This window comes from Chlamydotis macqueenii, chromosome Z (genome assembly GCF_036417535.1).
Source record: "Chlamydotis macqueenii isolate bChlMac1 chromosome Z, bChlMac1.mat, whole genome shotgun sequence".
NCBI classification, from domain to species: domain Eukaryota; kingdom Metazoa; phylum Chordata; class Aves; order Otidiformes; family Otididae; genus Chlamydotis; species Chlamydotis macqueenii.
The window spans coordinates 11,018,951-11,038,058 of record NC_141593.1 but is presented as its reverse complement, the minus strand read 5'-3'; the positions used below and the strand labels follow the sequence as shown (position 1 = coordinate 11,038,058).

The 19,108-nt window shown below is 40.4% G+C and overlaps 1 protein-coding gene across 1 annotated transcript; it reads right to left on the bottom strand.

Annotated features, from left to right (window-relative positions):
• Positions 1–1,582: 1,582 nt before the first annotated feature.
• On the bottom strand, positions 1,583–17,891 carry TARS1 (threonyl-tRNA synthetase 1). Its single transcript, XM_086770316.1, has 19 exons — positions 17,823–17,891; positions 17,385–17,465; positions 16,329–16,519; positions 15,557–15,680; positions 14,333–14,454; positions 14,020–14,137; positions 13,103–13,167; positions 12,943–13,021; positions 12,244–12,390; positions 11,252–11,350; positions 10,364–10,530; positions 9,648–9,810; positions 9,422–9,559; positions 8,616–8,693; positions 5,995–6,095; positions 5,767–5,871; positions 5,020–5,092; positions 4,170–4,284; positions 1,583–2,835 (listed from the first exon to the last, which is right to left on the bottom strand). Exons 1-19 carry the CDS (start codon positions 17,841–17,843, stop codon positions 2,687–2,689), a joined length of 2,136 nt encoding a protein of 711 aa, XP_086626442.1. The 5' UTR covers positions 17,844–17,891; the 3' UTR covers positions 1,583–2,686.
• Between the last annotated feature and the right edge of the window lie 1,217 nt (positions 17,892–19,108).

The window sequence follows — 19,108 nt, the reverse complement described above, 5'->3', positions numbered from 1 at the left end:
CTGTGCACCTCCCTCAGCGATTTGCTTTATAATCTGCTTTAAGGTATGAGCAAACAAAACTTGCCGTGAAGCAAAGCCGAGTTAGAGCTGTACCTTATCAGCTACTCCGCAGGAAATGCCCATGGCATGGAGGAGTCTGTGGCAAACGTGATTCAATTTACATTCCCATGAAAACTTCCGTAGGTACGTACAGGCTAAAAACCAAGCTGCAAACCTTTTGTTTCTCTTGCCTAATGCTAGTAATCAGAGCATGCTCTGCAGAAGTGGAGAGGTGGCTTTCAGCCTTCTCAGACCCTGGAAAGAATTATACAAAGCCTCCTCTCCTGGTTGACAAGCAGTCCCACCATGAAGCTATGACACCGAAGTTGCAGCCTCCTGCCTTAGGAGACGTGAACAGTACCTTGTGGGGAGCTTAGTCCTACCAAAGGGAGTAAGCAGTGGTCAAAGCTCGCTCTTCAGAGAACGCCTGCTTAAACCAAGAGAGATGTGCTGCTTGAGCCAGGCCAGTTCTGCTTCTGTGCAAGTCCACAGCTCTTGACAGCTAGAGAACAGCAAAGACCACGAGTTCAGGTGGCACCTGAGAGCAGCGCTGCACTGATCACGATTTGGATGCAGACACTTCTGTTCTGCCCACATCCAGCTGGAAGTTATGTATTTTATTGGATGTACCCTTAGGTGTTGTTTCTAGTAAGGTATTGATACATGTACATTCATATTGTTATATAGATATTTAAAAGCATAATCTAAACAAATGAGGTTTCTGTAGGTTAATTTGTCCAAGACTGACACCTAGTGAGCCACACACGGTAGTGGCTAGCATTTTACAGTACTGGTACCTCATTACCTGACTACAGCAGTTTAATGCTAGTGTGCCTAGGGATCCCTGCAAAACAAAAAGCAGAGCTCTCTGTGAAAATCAACAAACACACCAGCCTAGTGGACAGGTGGTTTGAGGCACGATTTCTAGAGAGAAACAGAGCCAGTGGCTCCTTTTCCCTGGAGCACCGCTATCTGCTCTGGTTTTGCTTCAACATTTGAAGTGCTTCTGCCCCAGCAATAGCCAACATCTGATTCTGCTGTTTTGCACCAGTCACTTCACAGCAAAGTAAAACAGGTGCAACAAACAGAAAACAATAACCCACTTAACTCCCACTGAAATAATTTTGAAAGCAGCAAGGCACTGGAAAGTCAATTTCCCCCCCTTTTTTTGCCCCACAGCAGTTAGATGGAACATTTCCTCTTGACTGAACCAAAGGTGGAGGAAATAGATTTTGCAAAAAGTTGCTGGGGTTGTGGTCTGGTGAGACTAAATTCACAATGGGTTGAAGTGCTGATATAATGTTACCATCAAGAAAGATAGGTGAGAAAAGCCTAGATGAAATGCTTCTGCGCAGGTAATAAAGGAAATTGTGAGACTTGGACATTTTCAAGACAGGATGGTTGAAACCCGTCCTCAGATTTGTCTTATCTTTGCTTCGGCTGTAGCAACAGCTTTCTTTTTATAGGAACAATTATCAACTTCCTTTGGAAGCTGTTCAGGTCCCTTAACAAAAAAAAAAAACCAAAAAAAAAACCTCAAAAAAATCTCAGACTATGATTTTATTTTTTTGCTAGTGACAGACATTTGCCTCTTATCAGCCAGATACAAAAAAAATAAACAAACAAACCCAAAACCCATCGATGAGATCCCTCAACTGAGGTAGGAGGGGCTGCTGACTATGTGATGCCCTGGACTAGAGGCTTGGGAAGGAAGTGTTCCACTGGAGGGGACCGTACTTATTTAACTGAAAAATAGCATCTGTCTTAAAAAAATAATCATTACCCCTTTTAATTCAGTACATTCCTGTTTCTGCTGTGACATACAGAGCATTACTGAAAGAACAGCTCAGGGATAAGAACAGAAATATACTGTTCCCAAGAATCCTGGTTTTCTTAGCTGCTGCTTTGGACCTGCTATGCCCTACCTCTTCCAGGCAGTCTTATCCCCATTCTACAGCTGCTCCAGCTTTGCCCTGAGAGCCAGCACATTTCAGATACCGCCTTTGGGTAAGGGCATAATTGGCTCTGGTTCGCAGCTCAGTGCTCTGGCAAGTAGACCCACATCAGGAGTGTCACGCAGTGAGAGCTGAGACACTCCCAAAGGCACCACCCCCGATGGGAGACCTTGGTTCATTTCCCCACTTATGTGACTGGGAAATGTTCAGAGTCAATATACGTAACTGGTGTAGGACCAGCATACAAGACGGTAAGGTATCACTTTCCTTGCTAAAGGAGACACTCCAAAAGCTGCTGCAGTGCATGGTTACTATGTGTTTTCTTAGCCTGAGGTCTTTTGTTTAACTTTCATGAAAAACATCTGTTATCAAAATTTATTTTATTCTTAACAGGGTACTTAGAATGCTATGGGTATCCCTGATTAACATTTCCATTTTCCCTTGCAGTCACAGAAAGTCATTTCATCTCGCTTCATCTGTCATTGGTCAGAGGCCAGGAAATTTTACTTTAGGGTTTGTGAAAAACTGATTTTTACAAAAAGAGACATTTCTGACTAAAGAAAAATCTCTGTTAAAATGAGCAAGAGGTCCAATGTGAAATATGTTTCAAAGCTGGTTCAGCACAAAAACTCTGTGGTTAACCGAATCAGGAAAACTAGAATATTTTTTAATTTCAGGTAGAGCAGATGGTGTTAAAATTCCTCTTCAGCTTGTCTGGAGCGAGAGCTTTTCAGTTCCAGAAGTCTCTCCACAGTGTCTACAATTGTACGCTCACCATGCACCTTGTTATCTCGGGTGCGGATGTTAACTGTGCCACTTGCCTTCTCCTTTTCACCAACAACTAGAAACAACCAAGATGTAAAGGAACGAACTTAGCATTTAGCAAGATCTTTTTTTCCCCCCATTCCCTTAAAACTTAGGCATACTAAACAGAAATTCTAAATACCTTGCCACCCAACTTATCAAATCCTTCTTTGCCCTCCTCCCAGCTCCTCCCACTTAGATCTGTTACAGCCAATAGCCTTATTTAATCTCCTATTATTTAACATATTTTAGTATGTTATGAACAGCAACGTAGCAAAATAGGAGTAAAGAGAAAAGTAAAGAACTCAAGCTGGACTTACTAAGTTATCAGAGAGAACCACAAAGTCAAAATGAGAAATAAACATGCAGTACTCTACAGGCAAAGATTAGAAAGATAACTTCATTGTAAACAACAAACAGCTATTTCTTTTCTTTAGAGACAGCAAGACAGTTGATTGAAAAATACCAAAGCTATTTTACTTAAACATTAAGATACAGATGCCAAGATAATATATGCATGTCTCATTACTAATGTTATATAATTAAATTATTAATTTTATATAATATACTTGGAGGTCGCTACAGGAGATTGTTATTTCTCTGCTATCTAATCTATATTCAGTGGGCCAATTCTCTGAAGCAACTTCTGAACATAAATTAGATGAGATTTTTTTCCCTGATAGGCCATTCATTTTTTTGTGGTCTTGAAGGTAAAACATGGTTGTGTCTTATCTGTATCATATGCTTAAAGTTTTAAAGAGCAAAAGAAATTTATTCATGATTCTATCAGTTACTCTGAGGGTAGAGTTTCTCTGACAAAGGCTCCTTGTACTCTAAGGGATCCCAGATAGTTTTAGGGTCAATACTAGAGCCTCAATTTACATAACATGACTAACATGGCACTGCAAATCACATACTTCAGGGTCAGTTTCCAGTTGTTGCTGCATCGCCCTCTAGTGGAAGAGTCTTCGTCTATGCATGCATGCACTCAGAAGAGCACCGCAGCTGAATGCGGTGAAAATATGGCACTTCTTTTGCTACACTTGAAATGAGTATAAATTATTGGGGGACTGACAAAGGGCAAGAGATTTCATATATGTCACCACATTGCTGACCAGAAGACAGCAAAGACCTTTTTCTAAAGCAGCAGTAACGCCTTGGGCCACAGTGACCTCCTTTCAGTGACAGCTACACAAGCCAGGAACACCTATGATGCAGGCAGGACAGGCTCTCTGGAATGGAGCCTCTTAGGAGCAAAGTGACCTAAAACACTCCCTACCCACTCTGATTTCTTCACAGGAGAAAGATTAACTCCTATAACCCACGCAAGAGCGTCAGCCAGGATAAGGTAACAAATGCACTATACATTACCCAGAATAAAGTTGTACTGTGCAAGCTGAGCATTTCTGATCTTCTTGTTCAGCGTGCACCCAGGATCCACATCAACATCAGCCATTAATCCAGCATCATGGAAGTGCTGCCTGACCTAGGAGAAGAAGTATCTAACCTGTCACCAAAGCATATTAATGACTTGTAGACTTAAGTCAGTCAAGCTTATCTGCCTGCTAAAACAAAGGCACCATCATTGGCTCAAGCATTGGAGACAAGCCCAGTACAAGAAATGAAACAGGTCAGCTATCATGCAAGGACATGCACACTAAATAACTCAGCAGTGATGTGAATATCTAATGTTTTGGGCTGAACAGTGATTTGAATTAGATATTGTGAAAGACAGCAAGATGGTGGAGCTTTCTAATTATACGATTATTCTTTTTTTATTATCTTGCAGACAACTTTTTAATGTATAATGTGCTTGAAAGAAATACAGGAGAAGGTCTGCTGGATGCTAAATATGCAATGACCCATCTTCATCTTTCTTGCTGCTTTTGCAAGATGCACATGACCATGGGAGACTAGGACCTGAAGGGTAAGACAGCTTTTGAGCTACAGAGAAAAAACTAAGTTTTCCAAAAATAAAAGCCTCAAAAGGATCAGCATTTGTTGTTTAGATACTCAAAATCTATTTCGGGTCCTCTTTTAAGATACGTCTGCAACTTCAGCAGCTGATTGTCATTGTAATATAAAAATGATATAATGTAACATGCAAAGACTTATAACATTTATCTGGGATAAATACTATTAATCATTAATAGCCACGTATCTCAACTAAACACAATATATTGAAAAAAAAAACTCAGAAACACCAAACCATATACATCACCTTTTGAGCATACTCATCACATGTTGGTCCCACTGGTACCACCATTACCTGCTGCGGGGACAGCCAGAGTGGCCTTCAATAAACAAACAAAACAAGTTTATACAGCTTTCAGTATTTTTTTAGTAAGAAAAGTCCTCTTAACAGATAGGACTAAAATCTACACAAGAGACTCATAAAGTCAGCTGTTTAGATTGGGTTCAGAGGTGATGACAGCCCTATATTCGTTATGATTTATCTCCTCAAAAGAACTGTCTAAAAGAACTGCAGTGTGAACAAAAGTACCTTCTGACCTGAAGATTCAAGTTGTGTTTTACAACAGACAACAAATCAAAATTGAGTTGTTGAGCTCATTACTAACTAATCATGGGGAAACATTTATTTTTGAGTCTTGTTATAATAGGAGGGGTCATCCCCATCAGGTATTATACTCCAGCAGTTAAAGGGGATAACCTACATAAACGACTCGTTGCAAGGTAGGCCAGCTGCAAAAGCAAGTAGAGTGATATACACCTTGGGCAGACAAGCTGTATGCTGCACCTGCATGAATGGCATCATGTGGAGGCTACCAAAACTAAAATTATTTAATATCTAAGGAAGGTGGATCAGAAGGAATTGCCCTGGGGTACACCTGTGGCACGTCTCTGCAGTAAGCAAGTAAAACAAACCCTCTCGATGCTTGGGGTTAATTTCTTTTCCACATACAGTGTTTGCTCAAACTGGAATAATAAATCTAGTTTTCAACATTACCATTTGCCTCCATAGTTTTCAGTTAGAATGGCGATCATTCTCTCCACAGATCCCAAGATAGCCCGGTGAATGATAACTGGTCTTGTCTTGTCATTACCATCATGGCTGTGAAGAAAGGTTTGATTTTTTTTCAAATGTAAGTTTTTTTTTCTTGATGTAAACTTATGTCTGTAAGTGACAGGAAAGTTAGATTATATAGCAATTAAAACTATCAGCCTCTGTGCTTACCTGACAAAGGTGAGGTTAAATCTGACTGGCAGCTGGAAGTCAAGCTGGATTGTAGCACATTGGTGATAGCGGCCAATGGCATCTTTAATCTGAATGTCAATCTTAGGAAAAAAAAGACACAAACTTTTAATACAATTTAAGATCCAAGCATGCCCCTCTGAAAGTAAACTCAGTGATTTAAGATGGAAGGTTTCTCTCAATGCAGAGGAACTACATGTAGTTTTAGACAACACACTTTTACTTCAGCCAACATTAGGATTTAAATGATTTGCAGATTCTGATGCAAAAATGTTACGGCTAAAAACAGGCTGAGCAAGTAGAGACACATTACTTCAGGAGGGAACTACATTTAATACCCCAGACTATTTTTTGTGAGTTTCAATCAAGGACATTCATGGGTATTTCCACTGAGTGAATTCAGCAGCATGTAAGTGCAAGTGCAAGATCAGAACTGCACATCTTGCCAAAAACAAGATTTCTTCAGCCTCAAACTTGCAGACTTATACTCCTTTATTACGCTGTATTTGAGTACTTTGTAGCTTATGTTACAAATTCAGGGCGTGAACATGGGATGAGAATCCTACTGTTAAACAGTCCACTTACCAGTAGGGATCACGTTATTCAGTGACACTTGTTCTGACTATGAGTATCTACAGTCAAGCCTATTCTTTTTATTGCATCTTACATTTTAATCCTGAGTACACTTATGATACAAACTAGACAGAAAGACAGACAGAAAACAGTGGATTTTTAGTGTCCCGATCTCATTTATCACATTGCTTTCTTAATCATCATTTTACCAGTACGGTTATATGTTGGCACTGCATGCCTTATTTTAATTTATTTATCAAACAGATCAGTGTTTTATTAATTGAAGTTCTAAATGTCTTTCAATTTTGCATTCAGATGCCAGAGTTTACTATAGTTCAGCTATTCATTAAAGAGCTTCTATCAAAATAAATTATTTACAGCCTTCTTTAATTTCAAATCACTCAGTTACAGAGTAGTCAAAAAAAAAATCAAGTAGTTTAAAGGTACCCTAGATGTAGAGATTAACTTAAAAATACAACTTTAACTAGTTTCCCTTAAAACCAGTGCAAAATGCTACATGTTTGCTCATCTTACTTTCGCTTGTATTAGGAAGACAGGAGCACTGTACGCCTTGTATTAGCAGCAAATACAAGGTTAATTAAGGTTAACAAAGGTTCCTGTAGATATTTGTCTTCTTTCAAACCAACTGAGGAAATTACTAAATTTTGTTTGCATTTCACATTGTGAGTGATTAGCTGCATTTCACCTGCAACCCATAAAATGACATTGATTCAATTAGCACACAAAGAGAAATCAGAACCAGTTTACTAGATGACTGAATATAGACATACATGTAGTGTAGGTTTATTAGGGAAAGTTTTACAAGTAATTTTGTAACGCTCTCTGTCCTCATGCTAAAAGACATCAGGAAATTTCTGGAAAGCCCTACTTAATCTGTGCAAACTGAAGACACAGCTTTAAAAAACCCAACAAAACCATAAAACCAATCCAACAGGCTTTTTAAAATGCCAAAACCAGCACCTCAATGTGGCTACAAAACTGTGCTAGTAAAAGCAACATTTCAAAAATTTGTTTTACCAGCAAATTTGTTTTTGTTTTTCACATGACTTAAGATTCACTTACGACCCAAAGGATTATTCTAATGCAGCAATTGCTGTGGTAATACAGATCTTAGAGTGCCACCTTCTGTTCATGTCACCCACTAAATGAAACAGCTTACTTTAAGCAGCAGCCAAATAGTTTATACATGTAAATTGGGTTTAATTAATGAAATTAATGTTAAAGCTATGTGAAAACTAGGATCACAGAGTATTATTTCTCTCTCAAGTATGTCTGAGTTTATGTATCTGGAAAACCAGAAAATTTCAGCTGTACATCATCTTAAAGCGGTATTAGATAACTCCAAAAAAAAAAAAAATTCCCCTCTAAGCCGAGCTCTTAACAATCTCAGCTTGTACCAGGTCGTCAGTTTAAGAATCAGTTTTGTTATGTATCCTCCAGACGAATCTAAACAGCACCAATGCTTTAGAAACGCATACTGATATTGAAAAATTTAGTTACAGCATTACATGAGAAGGGAATGTGCAGGACAGTACATGAAAAATAAAAATTGTCTTTACCAAGAAGATCCTGAATAAAATCCAAGAGCATCACCATACTATTTCCTCCCCCTCACTCATAATAAGATATGAAAAGCATTCTTTATGTATTAACAGCATTTAGTGTCCATCTGTATTTGTTTAATTAACTTACAGTAGAATGTTAACTAGATGGAGACTTTGTCTTGGCCAGGTACCTATTTGAAGTCATCTGGCAAACATTCTGCACAAACAGATGCCCAACACTTGTCTTTCTGGGAAAAGCGACATTTAGCATCGTTTTGTAAATGCATGAAGAGACTGGGATTTTTTCTGCTGATCTGCTGTACTGCAAAGAACACTATTTGCATGCAACCCCTACTGCCAAGATTACATAGTATCAAAGGGAAGCAAGGAATTGCCTAAGTTTCATCTGGTTTATCCCAACAGAATTAAAAGCCTAACCCAGCTAGAGGTCAGCAACACACTAACCTTAGGTCCATAGAAAGCTCCATCGCCAGGGTTTAACTCCCACTTCTCACCAAAGTCATTGAGGCTGTTTTCCAGTTGCTAGAGATAAAAGGACACATACACTCAGTGTTTCTCAATAATTTGTTGTCTTTCCATGTCACAGCATCAGGTCAGCCTGCTGCTACAGATATGTGACACTACCAATTCTCAGCACTGCTGAGAACTGCTGCAACTCATTTATTTTCTGAAAAAGGAAAGTTTTGGAAGAGCCTCAGCTAAAAAAAAAAAAAATAGTCCAAATTTGAAGAGACAAAATTAATGCACACATTTTGGAAGACGCTAAACAAGCAGCATTAGCTAAGATGCAAGAAGTTTTTGTGCTAGATTCAAAGTCTGTAGGTAATATTGAGAGGGGATCCACCCTGATATACCTAATGTCTATTCCTGTCCTATTTTATCCCCAGCACAGCACCTGCAGGGGCTAACCCCATCCCTTTAATCAGGAGAGCAACGTGCCTTTTGGATGATGGGTCTAAGCCTTATTACAGGGGCTGCCAGAATTCCTCTTTTTTTTTTTTTTTTTTTTAATTATCAGAAAAATAAAAGGAGATAGAGAAGGAGAGAGAGGTAATTTGATTCTGACATGGAGATCGCTTCTGTAGGGAGAGTAAGCTATTTACAGCAGCCTGACTGAACTGAAGAGAGTTATTAAAGTTATATTGCTCATCTCCAGCTGTCACTGTACCTCCCAGAGGGCAATATGTTCTTACAGGGCTTGCAGCTGCAGCCTTGCTTTCATAGAAAAAGTTAATAAAACTACTGTTTACCTTTTCAGCTTGATTCCACACTTCAATATCTCCCAGGTACTTTTCAGGACGAGTGGAGAGATTCAATTTAAAGGAAAATCCAAAGACATCATACACAGCACGCAAGAACTGCAGACAACTCTTTATTTCCTCTTCAATCTTTATGAGAATAGAAATGAAGTCTCAAATACGGAAAAATCAGTTAATATTATTTTAAGACCCGATTTCATTTAACAGCAGCTCATACCTGCTCTATGGCACAGAAAATGTGAGCATCGTCCTGCTGGAACCGACGTACTCGAGTGAGTCCTGTAAGAGCTCCTGACAGTTCATTGCGATGCAGAACACCAAAATCAGCCAACCGTAATGGCAGCTCACGCCATGATCTTGGACGATGATCAAACATAAGGCTGAAGGAAAAGTTTATTACTTGAAGCTCATCCAGAATCAAAATTCTGCAAAGAACAGCCAATGAGAAGCAGACAGTACCTAAGCACATGCCCATAATGCCAATGATGTAATCTGAATACAACCATCATTCACATCTAGTTTTGTCAGGAAAACAAATGCAGATATCCTTGTATAGCTGGTAGGCTTCCCCCACCTCACAGAGAGAAGACAAAACAGCTCCTAGAACTAAGCATTAAAACTGGAATGCCTAAACTGCCACAAAATTGACCATGTCCAGTATCTATTTTGGATATCCAGGTTTTTTAGTAGCAAGGTAAGCTTCCGGTCTAAAACACAGTCCCTGTAATGATGGAAAAAAGACATTTCTCATTGTCTCAAGTAAAGAGAGCACAGAAGCAAGACTGGTAATTACATCACTCCTGACAGCATGTCACATCTGGACACCTGTGATAGCCACCTTTAAAATTAAGCAGGCAAAAGAGATGGGAATTTTTTTTTTTTTTTTTCTGAATTGGCATCATCTTTGGTAAACTGGATTTGTTACTTATTTACCAGTGTCCTGGACAATTCATAGGCTTCAGAGCAAAGATTTCTTTCTCCACTTCAAAGGAAAACATGTTCTCACTGTAATGCTGCCAGTGCCCTGAAGTCATCCATAGTTTGCTGTTGAAAACATTTGGAGTGACAACCTCCTGGAATCCACGTTTTCGATACTCACTCTAAAAAAACAGACCCAGTACATAAAATTACTAATAAAACAAGCTAAAGTAACAGTACTCAGCCTTCAATCTGCAGCCGTAAAAATACACAAATGCTGCCCTACAATAGTCTGTGACTTGAGAGGAGAAGAGGAAATAAAAATTCAGTTGGACATGCCAGGATAGATCCCTTCCACCAGCACCACCCTTTCCCCAAACAACTCCTCTGTAGTAAGCAAGAAGAACAAGTTTTCTCCCTGCAAGCAAAGCAGCAGTCTCTAATTATTCAATGACACTTGATAGTACATTGCAGCCCAATATACAATAATAAGACAGACTTTAAATATTCTAACAGGAAGATCAAGATTTTTTCTCTACACATAATTTCATAACAAATAGTTCTACAAGGCCAAATTTAATAAGCTTATTAAAACTAATAAATATGCATTAGTGGAACAGCTGTAGTGTAAGCTTAACTGTACTACTAGATGTCAAAGAATTCATATTATAAAGCATAATTTTCACTGCTTTAACTGCAGGTATAAAGTATTGATAAAAACATAACTTAGCAGAGATTGTGACAGGAGCAATTCAGAGAAACTAGGCTTCTTTAGTTCCGTGGCTTACAGAACTAAGAGATTAGAGAAATGAAGAGTTGTTAATACTATTATATGTAGCATGCTTAGTATTTTTCTAAAATTAAGCAATTTCTTCTAGAAGATTTCCAAAAGACATTACTTACCCGGATAAATTCAATTAATGTGTTATAAATGTAAGCTCCTTTCGGCAAGAAAAAACAGCTACCAGGGCTGAGCTCATGAAAGAAAAAGAGTTCTTGGTCCTGCAGAAAAATAATATTTGAAAAACTTAAATATTTGTACACCACCTGTTTCATTTAACATTCACAAATGAATGACTACTGACCGGGCATTACTAATCAATAAAAAAAAAAAAAACCACTAAAAAAAGCGTAATACCAATAGATTAGAGGCATTTTCACTAGTACTTATATCTTCATCAGTCCATATAGAGGAAGGAGATTGTTCGGTTTCCTGTTTCATTACTGATGTTCCAAAACTTGACGTTTATGTGTAACTCCTAACTGTGCCCCCACAGCTCCCTCTGAACATTGACAAGTAATGTTTAGTTTTGCTTTTGCAGCTCTCTAATTATTGGCACATAAGCTGAATACGTAGTTGGCTAATGTTGCAGCAAACTGTGCATATGCTTGAGGACTGCATATAGTGAATTCTTCTGTGTATTTTCCTGACATCACAGCAACACACCTTATAACAGCGTTCAGGACTACAAATTATCTGACAGGCGTTTCCATCTAAAAACAAAACCGAAAACCAACCAACCAACAAATGACAGAAATGCTTTATGGCTTCTGAAATCACACAAAAGAAAAGAACTGTGAGTGAACTGGCTGCAGCAAATTGCGTAGGAATGAGCATTGCCTGCAGACTGAAGTGTTCATGTTCTCTTCTGGCTGATCTGTGGAATAAGGATGTCATCGTGTTTAAAACAGCGAAAAGTCTAGAGAAGTAATTTGCCTCAGAACTTTTGATGCTCTCTGAGATAGAAGTACCTGACTTTCCAACTTGACTGAAAATACAATTGTGTCACATCTTCATTGTGGCAGCAAGTATATGCTGTCTTCAAGATGCTTCCAGTTAAGGAGTTACATCCGCAATGTGTTTGTGAAATACATTACCAGAAAAACTGTCTCACCCGCCCAATTTTTCTGTGATCTCTGCTTTTAGCCTCCTCCTGGAATTTCTCCCATTCTTTCAGCATTTTTGTATCTGGGAATGAAATTCCATAAATCCGCTGGAGGGATTCCATATCAGCCTTGCCTTCCCAATAGGTAGAAGAATTCTGCATGCAAAAAATAAATGAAACACTGAAGAAGAGGAGCTTCCACATTTTACTACTACTGCCTGCTGTGAAAAGACATGTAGAACAACTAAGGCATAAGGAGAGTTTTAATCTTAAATTCAGAGAACTAATTAGAAAAATCCAGGAAGAACAGATGAACAAAATATGTAAAAATGGTTTCAAGCTCTCTCGTCTTTTTTGAAGTCTATTTGATTTTTTTTTTTGAAGCCATCCTATTCCAACTGTTTATTTACACTCAGATATAATCATCAGCTGAGCAATAACTATAAACTTTAACTGACACAGTTCAACCAGGCTTTAAGCCACACTCACGTTCCTGTCTGTGCTGGAAGCACAGGCCCTGGACATCTCCTTGGGCTTCACACCATTCGAATACCATTCTGGCACACAATCCTTTCCCAATTTGTTACATTGAGTTTTTGGCCAGGTTACCCACTTCACAGTACATTGTTGGATAAGCCACATTGTACTGCCCAAAGACAGCAAAACATTTTGGTGAAAACATTTGTCTAAGGCAGTTTCAGCACTTACTTTATGAATTTTTATGGTCTTTATCTTCCCAGTATGTCTGACATGAGGCCCTCTGCATAAATCTATTAAGGGACCACACCTAAGAACAGGAAAACATTCTATTGGTATATTTCATCCTAGAAAGATATATCCAGCAATACTATGATGTCTGCGTAGTTACCTGTACACTGTTGTAGTTGGAGTATTGACCTTCTCATTCAGGATGCGACACTTGAATTTATTATACTGAGAAGAAAAGCAGCACAAGTATTTGTTAACTTCTTGTTAAGCAAGAGAACTGGCCAGTAGTTTACATTATTTGCAAACCTGATGCTATGCTGCATCAAAAGAGGATTACAAAAGACAGACAGTCAAGTAGTGGAGCAAGCTGCCCAAAGAGTATGTTGTGCAGTCTCTGTCTTTAATGGTTTTGAAGGCCCAACTGGACAAGCCCTCAGAAACCTGGTCTGACTTCCGTGCTGACCCTCTGCATGAGATTGGATTGTAGATCTATAGAGGTACCCTCCAACTTGAACAGCTCTATGATTCTCCTGATGTCCTAACAGTGAAAACTGAATAATGTCTATCTCAGGAGTGCCAGAAAACTATGTGCAGCTAGGTACTAAAGAGAAAGGATCAGCTTTAGTGCTACTCGGAATTTCTCAGAAGTCCTCATTCTAAAAAATGCTTTATGAAGCTTTCTGAATGGATCAGCACACGCAGTCACAGTATCACCACTGCAATTTCCTAACAGCCTATATAATACAGCTATATAGCATAACTGCATATAATATATTGCAAATTTACATCTGTGGGAAATAAACGAAGAATGTGGCTTCAAAGATTTTGCCAAGATCACCCAAGCAAAAAACGAGAATTCTCATAGATGCAGAAAATCTAATGCACATTCCTGACAATCAAAGAATTACATCTTTGCTATTTTTTTGTTAAATACCACAAATGTGCTTATAAAAACTTATCACCTTAAAAAGTTAATTCAAACACTTTCCTCTACCTTTAACAGAACATGTGGCTAAAGCTACAGATACTTAAAGAATAAATGCACGATGCTATAAACAACCTTATAAACAAGCCTACCTTAAACATTTCAAGTAGTGTTTCCTTCTTAACTTCCAGTCTCTCAAAGACTTGCTTTTCCTTCATTATCTTTTTGCATAATGTTTCCAAAGCAGAGAAGTCATTACTTGATACACCCCTAAAATAAACACACACAAAAGTGAATAATTCTTGCTTTCACTTGCAATTTCTGATCCAGTTGAAATGCACTAGCTTGTGGATGGGACACACCACAAAGAACAAAGTAATCTGCAGTAGTGCAGACAGGAACCAGCAGATAACAAAAATTTTGTTGTGACTGTCATCCCCCCACTCTTAAAAACACAAAACCTACCCTTCCTCAAGGAACATATCATAATAAAATCCATTTTCTATTGGTGGGCCATAGCACAAACAGCCACCATAGATTCGCTCCATAGCTTCACCCATTATGTGAGCGCTTGAGTGCCAGTATACCTAATGGAAGCAAAAAAAAGGGGGATCAGTCTGAATACGCACAATGCATTTCGGAGTATTTTATTTAAAATATTTTCTGAAATGGTTGCTTTTACGGGTACTTTATGCAGACAGCAGCAGTTCACAGAAGTGACCTGCCCAGCGACACTCTCATCCTAAGCACAGTATTTCCAAAAGGTAACACTGGAAAATCGTTCACAGCCTGGTAGCAAATTCTTATTTTCAACTATTGTTGAAATGATTTAATTATTGTCAAGAAGTCAGGAAACTAATTCAGAAACCTTTTCTTTTTTTTTCCTACAAACTTCAATCAATCAGCTCTCCATAAACACCAGAAGGTGCACTTTCAACATAAGGCTGTGATCCTAATCTGAAGATTTTATGCACTGGAAATCCTGCACTGAAGTAGAATAGAACAGTTCATAAAGTTAAAAACTACACGCCATCTTGTACTACACTTGAAGCTTTGACAAATTAAACCCAAACCTACAGAAATCAGTCTGCTTTTATTTGCACAGACCAGAAAACAAAAATCTCACAGAAGCCATCATTTAGCCAACACGAAAACCCTAAGTTTGAATGCAAGACCTCTGTGACAAGCTTGACTGATAGCTTATTGTACCAAATTATTTTTTTCTAAAGATATTTGGATATGCACATTTATCTGAATGAGAAGTCAAAAGAAAGCATGTACTTTTGCATGTGAAAAGCAAAAGAGCAGCCTCTCGAGTACTTTTATGATTGTACATAAGACAGTACCTTTGTACTCAGTATTGTTTTTGAAGTCAATGCTAAAGAGGTCAATTCAAAAGACCTACTTTACATTAACATGAAGGTTGCAAATACAAACTTTAATGAGAACAGACTTGACATAAACTACAGCAACTGCTAGCAGACTTGGCTACGAATACACAGTAAAATGTACATTACCTGCAATATCCCAACTCCCTTGTAAGGAGCTATAAGAAAATGCAGATGCACCTACGCAGCAAACCTGTTCCCTTTTCCTCATATTTTGAACACAGTAAAGATGCAAATAACTACTTGAGGCCGAGCTTAATGTAAATTCAAGGGCAAACAAATTTTGGCAGAAGATACTCACTGCTTGAGCCTCTTCATCTTCAAACTTAAGCAGCTCCAGGGTACAATCCTCCTCCAAAGGACGGTCTAGATCCCAAACAATCTTGTTCACTTTAGCAATAACAGTGTTGTCAGCCAAGCCCTGACTGCAGAATAAATACAGAGTACATAATCTTTTGAAATCAGCAAGGAGAAGTTCTCCAAATTTGTCCTCCATGTTGAATAAGATTTTCAGGAGTGCTCAGAGTGTGTACAATATCATTAATAAATTCCTAGTAAATGAGCAGTTTAGCCAGTCTTGAACACTTATGAAAATCCGCACCTCTCAGAGATAAGGGAAGAAAACTGTGCAGTTAAGTGAAACATACTCACACTGTCAACTCCCTCTGAAATCAACTGAAACACCACCCAGCAGACATCTTCCCCAGGTCAATGCAAACTAGTTTGCATGCACTAACATTCAATCTGATACAGTAAATTTATCAGCAAATAGTTATTAATGCAACAACAGTACTTGCAGGGAAAAATATGGAAGCGATGTGTGTCTAAAAGATCACAATTATATTCTTATTTTATTTTAAAAACTCTATCTTCATAAAGTAAAACAATTTCACTCCAAAACTAAAACCCTATTTATATGATAAACTCCAGTTTATCATATACAAGATGCCTTGAAAAGAGTTGAGATAAATTACTAAGAGAAAAATTATGCATTACCCATACCCTCACAGCCACAGCCTGCACATACAGAACTGTCTGAAAGTAACTGAGTATATGACAGAATAGAATTATACCTAATTCCACAAGCGATTTGATAAGGAGTAGTCTTCCAGGATTCAGCATCAACCTGCTTGCCATCGGGTAATGTAACTTTAATGGGCTTACTGTCATTTGCAGCTCTTTCTGCAAGGAGTGCATCATGTTCAGCTTTAAGTTTATTGTACATCTCTAAACGCTCATTGATAAATGCAGGCCAGGGATTCAGCTGTACACAATCAGTAAAGAGAATGGAAAAAAATCAATAAATTATTAATATAATATCCCATTATGTCAAGAATGCAGACAGAATGGACATACTTTTCACAAGCAGCTATGTGACCGTATCTGTATATGTGCTATATCTAACAAATAATCATTAATATTACATATTAATTATATGATATTAATTACATAGAGGTAAGACTTCATCTTAATGAAAATTATTACTTTAAAATGTACCACTGTACACTTGTTTAATAAACTACACATACGTTAATAAGCTGCTACATAGTTTATTAAGCTACACAAGGGCAAAAATCAATCCGAAGAGACAGTGGAAGTCCATCATAAAAACAGGTTTTTCTTATTAGGTCAAAAACCGGAGGGAACACCTCTTCTCTTAGCCACCTAGACAGGAACTGACTCCAGCCTACACGTCATATAATGACACGAGGACTACCAGCTTTGGCATAACCAAGTTTATACAGCTATACAGTTTGCTCAGGATTAGTCCTGGCTAGCAGACAGCCCTCTCTCTGCATAGTCTGAGGAATCTGTGTCTACCCACCATAAAGACAGAGAAGGCTAAAGAGGCAGAGCACCTTAGGCAGGCTTTCCTCATTACAGAGATCTGCTGCATACCTCCTGGTGCAGAGAGGCACAGTGAAAAGCGTAACCACGGTAATCTCCCATTACACTATATAACTCAGTATAAAAAGCAACAAAGTGACTTCATGGCAAACCTTAGTAAAACAAGAGACAGTGGGAAAAGGAGCATCTGTAACTTCAGATAAAATACTTCAGAGGGATGAACTGCAGCAGTACCCGGAGACTTCCCTCTTTCAACCCCCGTGGCCCAAGGGGCAGCTCACCTCCGTCCGCCCTCCATCGCCGGCCCCTTCCTTCATTTTTTTCTTTCCGCAGTCTGCCTTCTTTTCTTCCCCAGCATTTACCTGAGGAGGGCGAGCACCATTTCCTTATTCCCCAGCAGTCGCTCACACCTACGGCGCTTTAACCCCCCTCAGCCCCACACACCGACCCCCTCGCCTCGGGAAACCCTAGCCCAGCTCCCTGCTCTTTTCCTTTCAGGCAAATCCCACCGCCTCTCGACTCTGCTCCCCCGGAGCCGGGGAAGTCCCGGCGACGCGCCGTAATGGCGCGGGGGACGAGGCCTAGCTCCCTCCTGCCGCCAGCACCTGCCCCCCCTCCAGGCTTGAGGCTGGAAGAAGGGGCTGCCCCCGCCTCAGGACCCCCTTCAGCCCGCGCTGAGGAGAGGAGAGAGCCGGTGCTCGGCGCGGTGCCGGGCCCACCTGGCTGTCAGCACCCGCCATTGCCGCACGCTGAACCGCCGGGCACAAGGGGGAAGGGGCGGGAGCGGGGCCCCGCGCAGGCGCTTCCCGGCCGCCGCAGCTGATGCAACCGGGGGCGGTGGCGTCGAGCGGGCCTGAGCCGCCACGCACGGGCCAATGGGGTCGGAGGTCGCGCCCCGCCGCAGCGCCCTGCGGTGCGTGGCCGGGACGGCGGGGCGGCCGGTGAGAGGCCTGGGCGGCTGAAAATGGCGGCGCCCCTGCGAGCGGCCGTGGGCAGCAGCCGTGTCCGCACACCCCCGGCGGCACTGAGGGAGACCCAACTGAGGCAGCTATTCAGTCACGGGTGGATCACTAATGGGAATAGTCTTTGGAAAGGAGACGAAAATAAAATAAAATTTTAAAAAACAATAACTTTGGCCAATGTCCGATTTCGTTGGGGAAAGAAACATGCAAGAGATTCTGAGGAGATTCTATCAGACTGGACCGCAGGAGTGCAGCTGCTCTGCTTAGCATTGTCATGGAATCACAGAATGGTTAGGGTTGGAAGGGACCTTTAAAGCCCATCCAGTCCAACCCCCCTGCAAGGAGCAGGGACATCTCCAACCAGATCAGGTTGCTCAGAGCCCCGTCCAACCTGGCCTCGAATGGTTCCAGGGATGGGGCATGAGCCACCTCTATGCCAGTGTTCCACCACCCTCATTGTAAAATTTTTTTTCCTGATGTCTAATCTGAATCTACCTCCTTCTATTTTAAAACCATTACCCCTCATCCTATCACAACAGGCCCTGCTAAAAAAATTTCTCACCGTGTTTCTTATAAGCACCCTTTAGGTACTGGAAGGCTGCTATAAGGTCTCCCCGGAGCCTTCTCTTCTCCAGGCTGAACAGCCCCAACTCTCTCAGCCTGTCCTCATAGGAAAGGTGCTCCAGCCCTCTGGTCATCTTCATGGGCCTCCTCTGGACTCGCTCCAACAGGTCCATGTCCTTATGATGCTGGGGGCTCCAGAGCTGGATGCAGTCCTGCAGGTGGGGTCTCACCAGGGTAGAGCAGAGGGTCAGAATCCACTCCCTCGACCTCCTGGCCCTGCTTCTTTTGATGCAGCCCAGGATGCAGTTGGCTTTCTGGGCTGCAAGCGCACATGGCTGGCCCGTGTCCAGCTTTTCGTCCATCAGTACCCCCTAGTCTTTCTCAGTAGGGCTGCACTCAATCTCTCCATCCCCCAGCCTGTATTGATACTGGGGGTTGCATGCCCGTTGCGCAGGATCTTGCACTTGGCCATGTTAAAC

Excerpts from the sequence above, each read along its gene's own strand:
- TARS1 (XM_086770316.1), bottom strand. The coding sequence starts at position 17,843 with ATGGCGGGTGCTGACAGCCAG. Across the intron at positions 10,531-11,251 it reads CATTAATTGAATTTATCCGG|AGTGAGTATCGAAAACGTGG; the intron begins GTAAGTAATGTC and ends CTGTTTTTTTAG. Across the intron at positions 5,093-5,766 it reads GAAAACTATGGAGGCAAATG|GCCACTCTGGCTGTCCCCGC; the intron begins GTAATGTTGAAA and ends TGTTTATTGAAG.